Source organism: Perca fluviatilis, chromosome 7 (genome assembly GCF_010015445.1).
Source record: "Perca fluviatilis chromosome 7, GENO_Pfluv_1.0, whole genome shotgun sequence".
In the NCBI taxonomy this organism is placed as follows: Eukaryota; Metazoa; Chordata; class Actinopteri; order Perciformes; family Percidae; genus Perca; species Perca fluviatilis.
The window spans coordinates 38210647-38219762 of record NC_053118.1 but is presented as its reverse complement, the minus strand read 5'-3'; the positions used below and the strand labels follow the sequence as shown (position 1 = coordinate 38219762).

The 9116-nt window shown below is 43.3% G+C and overlaps 1 protein-coding gene across 2 annotated transcripts in view; it reads left to right on the top strand.

The window, feature by feature from the left end:
• LOC120563013 (nuclear factor 7, brain-like) overlaps window positions 1-7943 on the top strand; it is an 18662-nt gene extending 10719 nt beyond the window's left edge. Inside the window, exons 1-2 of one of the 2 annotated variants that reach the window (XM_039807022.1) lie at window positions 570-661; window positions 6418-7943. In XM_039807022.1, coding sequence (XP_039662956.1) covers window positions 6435-7832 — 1398 coding nt within the window. In that variant the 5' untranslated portion in view covers window positions 570-661; window positions 6418-6434 and the 3' untranslated portion in view covers window positions 7833-7943. Of the gene's footprint in view, window positions 1-569; window positions 662-6417 lie in introns of those variants that run through there. The other variant, XM_039807023.1, reaches the window with a different exon arrangement.
• The last annotated feature ends 1173 nt before the right edge of the window (window positions 7944-9116 follow it).

Sequence of the window (9116 nt, the reverse complement as noted above, 5' to 3'; positions counted from 1 at the left end):
ATTTGGCTGTTGTTGCTTAGACAAGTCCATACAGACCCTTCTCATCTCAGTGCGTGCTGTAACGCTGTCTGACGGCTCCAGCATTAGCTTAGCCTAGCACAGAACCTGCAGGTTCCAACTAGCCTACTGCTCCCAATAAGTGACAAAATAACATCCAACATGTTCCTATTTACATGTTGTGATTTGTAGAGTCACAGCGTGTACAAATAACAAGGTTATGAGTTAAGTTGAATGAATTTCCACACCCTATTTTTCGGTATATGAATGTATGAAATAATTACGGCTTACTATGCCTTGATAGGAATGACTGAAACGCTTATTGCTACTCAAATGTATAATTGAACTGGTTAAAATGTACATTTCGGTGTTATTACGTTTTTCTAAAGATATCCTAACACAATACATAATACAATATCGCAATTAGGTATTTATCGTGAGAGATTGTAGAGTTTGGATTGTGGCACTTCTAGTGTTAATACAGCTGTAGCTGTTGCGTCATCCTGCTGCAGACTATCAGGCTGCACATCTAGCAACCAATCAGGACTTTGCTCCACCGGTCACCTGACTCACCCAGAACAAACCAGGAAACAGTTTGTTCTTCGTCCTCACTGAAGACAGATACACACACACTGAACATCTGCTACAAGCTGACGTTGGATTGGTTGAGATATGCCTACGGATGTGTGTGATGATTGTGTGTTTTAGATTTGTGTGTGTGTTTGTGGTATTGTGTTGGTTGTTTGATGATTGTGTTTTATGGTGTTTATGTGTTGTGGGTGTTGTGTGTTTGTTAGTGTGTTTGTGTGTGTTGTGTGTTTATTGTTATTAGTTTGTTTTATATATTTTTTTTGTGGGTTTATTGTGTGTGTTTATTGTGTTGTTGATTTATTTGTTTTTTGGTTCACTGTGGTTGATATTAGGTGTTTGATAGTGTTATGATATATTATTGATGATATGATATGATGTTGTGATATTGATGATATTGTTATTGTGTGTAGTGTGGTGATGTGTGTTTTTTTGTTTTTGTATGTTTGTTATTGAATTGTGTTTTTTGTGTTGTTATTGATTATGTTTTTGGATTGTTTTATTGTTTTATTATTGGTTTATTGTATTTATTGTTTTGTTTGTGTTTGTTATTTTTTTATTTTTTGTGTTTGTTGTTGTGTGATGTGTGATTGTTTTGTTGTATTGTTTTTGTGTGTATTGTGTGTGTTATTGTGTGTGTTTTTTGTGTTTATGTGGTGATGTGTAGTGTATTATTGATTGATGATGATGTGGATTGGTAGTGTGTACTGTATTGTTATTGTGTGATGTGTGTGTTTGTGTATATGTGTGTGTGTGTGTGTTTTTGTGTGTGTTGTGTCACTGTGGTGTTGTGTGTGTCAGTGTGTGTGTTTGTGTTGTGTGTTTTTGTTTTTGTTGTTGTGTTTTTGTGTGTGTTGTGTGTGTGTGTGTGTGTGTGTGTCCTGTGGTGTGTGTTTTTGTGTGGTGTGTGTGTGTGTATTATTGTTTTTTTGTTGTGTGTGTGTGTTTTTGTTTTTGTGTGTGTGTGTGTGTGTGTGTGTGTGTGTGTGTGTGTCGTGTTATATGACACACAAACTTAGTCAGGGCACATACACCACTAAATAGACCACTCTAGATGTTAGTTTAAACCAGTGTTTCTCAACGGGGGCGTTCAGAAGATGACGAGGTGGGGGGGGGCTGGAAGCAATATTTTAGGAAGGGGGTGTTGAGGTGCCTTTGGGGGCGTTTGTTTGAAAGCTAGTTCAAACCAAAGATTCACACAATACATGTTTACACTTAAAGGAACAAGCCGACTTATTGGGACTTTATCTTATTCACTGTAACTCCCAGAGTTAGACTAGTCCATACATACCCTTCTCATCTCTTATTGGGACTTTATCTTATTCACTGTAACCCCCAGAGTTAGACTAGTCCATACATACCCTTCTCATCTCTTATTGGGACTTTATCTTATTCACTGTAACCCCCAGAGTTAGACTAGTCCATACATACCCTTCTCATCTCTTATTGGGACTTTATCTTATTCACTGTAACCCCCAGAGTTAGACTAGTCCATACATACCCTTCTCACCTCTTATTGGGACTTTATCTTATTCACTGTAACTCCCAGAGTTAGACTAGTCCATACATACCCTTCTCATCTCTTATTGGGACTTTATCTTATTCACTGTAACCTCCAGAGTTAGACTAGTCCATACATACCCTTCTCATCTCTTATTGGGACTTTATCTTATTCACTGTAACCTCCAGAGTAAGACTAGTCCATACATACCCTTCTCATCTCTTATTGGGACTTTATCTTATTCACTGTAACCTCCAGAGTTAGACTAGTCCATACATACCCTTCTCACCTCTTATTGGGACTTTATCTTATTCTCCGTACCCCCCAGAGTTAGACTAGTCCATACATACCCTTCTCATCTCAGTGCGTGCTGTAACGCTGTCTGACGACTCCAACATTAGCTTAGCCTAGCACAGATCCTGCAGGTAACTGGTTCCAACTAGCCTACTGCTCCCAAAAAGTGACAAAATAACTCCAACATGTTCCTATTTCCATGTTGTGATTTGTAGAGTCACAGCGTGTACAAATAACAAGGTCACATGACACACAGCCATCTTCTTACCATAAACAAACCGGGAACTATATTCTCAGACAGGCTTGCTGCAAAGAAAATCACTCCACCCAAGTACTATATTCTTCCGCCTGAGAATATAGTTCCCGGTTTGTTTAGGGTTAGAAGATGGCTGTGTGTCATGTTAAGTTTTGGTTTTTTTGGACTCTACAAATCACAACATGTAAATAGGAACATGTTGGTGTTATTTTGTCAATTATTGGGAGCAGTAGGATTACTGGAACCATTCACCTGCAGGAGCTGTGCTTTTATGGTGAATGAAAGGCTCGATCCCACCAAGTAGCTGCTGCCAGTTCTGCCGTTGTTTACCTTTTTCTTCTTCTTCTAGTCCGTAGAAAGGGCAACGTTAGTAGCCTTTGCTCATTAGTGCCACCTCTGTTCAGGAGAAAGACTGCAACTAGTGTCGCGACCACCAGCGCAGGTATAAATAGTCACGGAGATTTCATAACGTCACATTTGCACGCGCCAGCTCGGCTGCGGTTACTGTAAAACCCGCTTAAGGCACGGTTCTACCAATGAAACAATGCACAAACAAGTGCAGACTGATTTGTATCTGTGCTAGGGGTGTAAGAAAAAATCGATATGCTTGAGTATTGCGATATTTTATTTTGCAATACTGTATCGATTTTCAAAAAAGCAATATTGAAAATATTCATGTAAGACTGTGGTTCACGTTTATGTTGTGTTTAAACTCCCTACCGCTAGATCGCTACGCTGAGACGCACCACTAGTGTACTAACCCGACTCCACCAGATGGATCGCTTCGCATTAGCTCGGCATATCCAGCTGGGAACTTTGCGTTGGAGAACTTTTGGGAAGGGGAGCGAAAATCCTGGTTAGCTGATTGGATAAACCATCTGTCTATCTACCACCTATAGTTGGTGATAGATGAGCTAAATCAATCAATCAGATCAACGAAGAGTATGAAAATACAACCACGAGCCAGGCTACCCCTGCTGCTGCTGCTGCAGGCAATGCATAGCTCGTTAGCTTGTTAGCAAGCAGCATGTCGGTAAAGGAGATTTGCTGTTTGTGTAACGAGAATTTAGGAATAAAAGGCCCCATTTCAGGTTCCCGGCCCATATTCTAAAAGAAGGATCCAAGAGAAAAAAGCATTAGCGAGCAGCTAACAGAATTAGGGCTATTGCTGGCTGAAAATACTGGTTAGCTGATTGGATAAACCATCTGTCTAAAACTGGAGCTCGCAAGATCAGGACGGTCTCACGAGGCTACTAGTGTCCTCGCCTAACGGTAGGTTTTCCACACCTCGCAAATTTCGGCCAGCGAAATTTTGCCTCGGGGGGGCGTGGTCGCGAAAACAACACGCAAGACCGCAACAGAACACCGGCTGCTAGGCAGCTAGCAGAGAGGGTTGGAGCTAGGTAGCATAGGCAGCTAGCAGAGAGGGTTGGAGATAGGTAGCATAGGCAGCTAGCAGAGAGGGTTGGAGCTAGGTAGCATAGGCAGCTAGCAGAGAGGGTTGGAGATAGGTAGCATAGGCAGCTAGCAGAGAGGGTTGGAGCTAGGTAGCATAGGCAGCTAGCAGAGAGGGTTGGAGATAGGTAGCATAGGCAGCTAGCAGAGAGGGTTGGAGCTAGGTAGCATAGGCAGCTAGCAGGTAGTTTGCTAGCAAGCTATCGTTGCTATCATAGTTCGTGTCACATATAAACAACAATCCGTGTTGATACAAGCGTCAATGTTCGCCAACAAAAATATGTAATCAAACAAATGCACAAGTAGCCTTGTAGTAGTAGTGTTGTTACACTATATCAGAAATATTGGTTTTTATGACAACTAGAGCTGTCAGTCTTCCTCTATAATACTATTCGAATTCCATTTGAGATTTTTTTGGATATTCAAATATTTAATGCTCAGTGGCAGCCTGTTAAAAATGTTCTACACTGCTCAGGCTTATGCATTGTCAATGCCACTAAAAGCATGTGGTTGTTGTTACACATTCTGTCCACTAGAGGGACTTCTAACATCAGCCTGGCCTTGAGGCGACCTGCACGCAACTTTGTTTACATTCATTTTCCACCACGAGCACACAGCGACAAACACAAATCAACAGAGTAATGAAACATGATCTAACAAGTGAATCGGCTCTGATGTAAAGGCTAACGGTGCTCGGTTAGCACAATGTCATCATGTTAGGAAGCACAGCCGAAACCATTTGTCATAAACTAGGTAAGTAACAAAGGATGCTAACTGCATAACCAACCCAAACGGTGCTGTCACTACTATTTTAGTGATTTATAAGCAACCTGTTTCCAGCAGATTGTCACGTTACTGAGCTAACGTTACCTCCCGACACAGTTAGGAAACCAGAACGAACTATTGATAACATTAGCATTTTGGAAAGGTGGATGGTGATTTTAAAGTCATGTTAAAACTATTTCCTGTCCTTACGATTTCCAGCCGCAGCCTGTCACTCCCCCGTGTGCTAACGTTACTCGGTATGCAACATTAGCTCTGTGATGTTGTACTAACGTTACTCACTACGTAACGTCAGCTCTGTGATGTTGTACTAACGTTACTCGGTACGTAACGTCAGCTCTGTGATGTTGTAGTAACGTTACTCGCTACGTAACGTCAGCTCTGTGATGTTGTAATAACGTTTTCGCTCACGTAACGTCAGCTCCGTGATGTTTTACTAACGTTACTCGCTCACGTAACGTCAGCTCTGTGATGTTTTACTAACGTTACTCGCTACGTAACGTCGGCTCTGTGATGTTGTAGTAACATTATCGCTACGTAATGCTCAGCTCCGTGATGTCGTACTAACGTTTTTCTTCATAACGTCAGCTCCGTGATGTCGTGCTAACGTTTCCTCCACGTAACGTCAGCTCCGTGATGTCGTGCTAACGTTTTCGCTACGTAATGCTCAGCTCTGTGATGTTGTGCTAGTTACTGCATTAACGTCAGCTCTGTGATGTTGTGCTAACGTTACTCGCTAAACGCGTCGCTCTGTGATGTTGTTATAACGTTACTCCCAACGTAACGTCAGCTCTGTGATGTTGTAGTAACGTTACTCACTACGTAACGTCCTCCGTGATTGTTTTACTAACGTTACCGCTACGTAACGTCAGCTCTGTGATGTTGTACTAAGCGTTTCGCCATTAACGTCAGCTCCGTGATGTTTTACTAACGTTATTCGCTACGTAACGTCAGCTCTGTGGTGTTTACTAACGCTTACTCGCTCGTAACGTCAGCTCTGTGATGTTGTACTAACGCGTTACTCGCTACGCAATGCGTCAGCTCCGTGATGTTTTACTAACGTTACTCGCTCCCGTCAACGCCGCTGTGATGTTGTAGTAACGTTACGCCATCGTAACGTCAGCTCCGTGATGTCGTGCTACACTTACTGCCGTAACGTTAGCTCTGTGATGTTGTACTAACGTTACTCGCCACGTAACGTTAGCTCTGTGATGTTGTACTAAAGTTACTCGCTACGTAACGTTGTCTACTCATACTGCGTTGTGTTTCTCACTTTCTCACTGTTATTGTTCATACGGCCTGACATGAATCACACATGCGGGTAGGTCAAGGCGAGAAGAGGGAGATTAGCTAATGTTAGCCAACATATTTCTAAAAAAAAGTCACATTCAAATAGTAATTTCAGCATTCGAATAGTATAGATATTTTTACTATTCGAATTATATTCGAATTTCGGTATTCGTTCCAACAGCCCTAATGACAACTATAGAGGGGAGCCATGACTGACTCTGACTCCATCACTTTCTCTCTGCTGTGTTTTCAGCTTCACTCTGAGACAGAATGGCTTCCAGATCAGAGGAGGATCTCTGCTGTCCGGTCTGTAGTGACGTCTTCAGAGATCCTGTCGTTCTGACGTGTAGCCACAGCTTCTGTAAAGACTGTCTGCAGAGCTGGTGGACAGAGAAACCAACACAGGAGTGTCCAGTGTGTAACAGAAGATCTTCAAGGGATGAACCACCTTTAAACCGGGCGTTAAAGAACCTGTGTGAGGCCTTCATACAGGAGAGAGATCAGAGATCTTCAGAGACTCTCTGCTGTCTGCACTCTGAGAAACTCAAACTCTTCTGTCTGGACCATGAGTGGCCGGTGTGTGTCGTCTGCAGAGATTCAGAAACACACACCAACCACAGATTCAAACCCATCGATGAAGCTGCACGACAACACAGGGAGGAACTTCAGGAAACTCTGCAGCCTGTAAAGAAGAAGTTAAAAGTTTTTGAACAAGTAAAAGAGGAGTGTGATAAAACAGCACAAATTATAAAAGTCCAGGCCCGACGCACAGAGATGCAGATTAGGGATCAGTTTAAGAAGCTTCACCAGTTTCTAGAAGAGGAAGAGAAGGCCAGGATGGCTGCACTGAGGGAGGAAGAGGAGCAGAAGAGTTGGAGGATGAAGCAGAAGATGGAAGCTCTGAGCAGAGAGATAGCAGCTCTTTCAGACACAGTCAGAGCCACAGAGGAGCAGCTGAGAGCTGAAGACGTCTCATTCCTGATCTACTACAGGGCTGCAGAGGAAAGCGTCCTGCAGCGCCCCCTGCTGGATGATCCACAGCTGCTCCCAGGAGCTCTGATAGATGAGGCCAAACACCTGGGCAACCTGAGCTTCAACATCTGGAACAAGATGAAGGACATGGTCTCCTACAGTCCTGTGATCCTGGACCCAAACACTGCTCACCCAAAACTCATCCTGTCTGGAGATATGACCAGTGTGAGACGAGTAGGAGAGACACAGCTGCTCCCTGATAATCCAGAGAGGTTTGATGATTACTGCTCTGTCCTGGGCTCTGAGGGCTTAAACTCAGGGACTCACAGCTGGGATGTCTGGGTTGGAGACAGTGCAGACTGGGAACTGGGAGTGTTAGCAGAGTCCTTCCAAAGGAAGAGATTCATAGGGTCGGGATTATGGAGCATAATGTTCTCTCAAGGTAAATGCTCAGCGTGGTCATGGCTAGCGCGACCCACTGTTCTCAGAGTGCACGTGAAGCCCCAGAGGATCAGAGTGACTCTGGACTGTAACAGAGGAAAGCTGTCGTTCTCTGATCCTGATACTAACACACACATACACACCTTCAAACACACTTTCACTGATAGACTGTTTCCATACATTTACACTGGGAAAGAACTCCCACTGGAGATATCACCACAGAAGGTCTGTGTGACAGTGGAACACAGCAGTTAAAGATTTAGGGTCCTATCTTGCACCCAGCGCGAAGCCCGAAGCCCGACCCAAGTGTCTTTGCTAGTTTAAGACCAACGCAGTTGTCAGGTTCCCGTCCAGCGCCCACGTTGTTTAAATAGCAAATGCACCTGCACCCATCTGTGGCTCATGGGCGTGCTGGTCTTACAGTGAGGTGTGTTCAGGTGCATTCTGGTGTGCTGGTCTTACAGTGAGGTGTGTTCAGGTGCATTCTGGTGTGCTGGTCTTACAGGGAGGTGTGTTCAGGTGCATTCTGGGCGTATTGCTATCTTGAGGCACCGGGAAGTGACCATGCCATTGACCAGGTTGTGTGTGTGTACAGACTCCATGTAAATAATCAGGACGTTTAGCGTGTATAGAGCCAGCATATCTCCACCACACTACATGTAAATAATCAGGACTTTTAGCGTGTATAGAGCCAGCATATCTCCACCAGACTCCATGTAAATAATCAGGACTTTTAGTGTGTATAGAGCCAGCATATCTCCACCACACTACATGTAAATAATCAGGACTTTTAGCATGTATAGAGCCAGCATATCTCCACCAGACTCCATGTAAATAATCAGGACTTTTAGCGTGTATAGAGCCAGCATATCTCCACCAGACTCCATGTAAATAATCGGACTTTTAGCGTGTATAGAGCCAGCATATCTCCACCAGACTCCATGTAAATAATCAGGACTTTTAGCGTGTATAGAGCCAGCATATCTCCACCAGACTCCATGTAAATAATCAGGACTTTTAGCGTGTATAGAGCCAGCATATCTCCACATGTAAATGGGTGAATTAAGGGTTTATTTCAACCAAACCAGAGTGGTGATTGTTGGAACAGTGGAAAGATGAACCAAGACGGCTTTTGATAGTTTTATTTAGTTTCTGTCCACTTTGAATATAACTAGAGAAATAGATTCACTTGATTTCACTTGTGAAAGATCTGATTGTCTTGGAGTCTGACAAATAAAGGTGTTATATTGTTTATGTAATAGAAAAAATTCTCAATGCATTTTACTTTACTACTGACTTTTGATTTATTTTTTGTGCTTTAACTTTAACTGTTGTGCTTTAAAAGACATTGAGCCTCTTAAAGGACAATTCCGGCGCAAAATGACCCTAGGGGTTAATAACATATGTGTACCGAGTCGACGGTTCTCTGGACCTCCCTCCACCTAGTCCTGGGTCTTCCCCGAGGCCTCCTCCCAGCTGGACGTGCCTCCACCTATTCCTGGTTCTTCCCCGAGACCTCCTCCCAGCAGGACGTCCCTC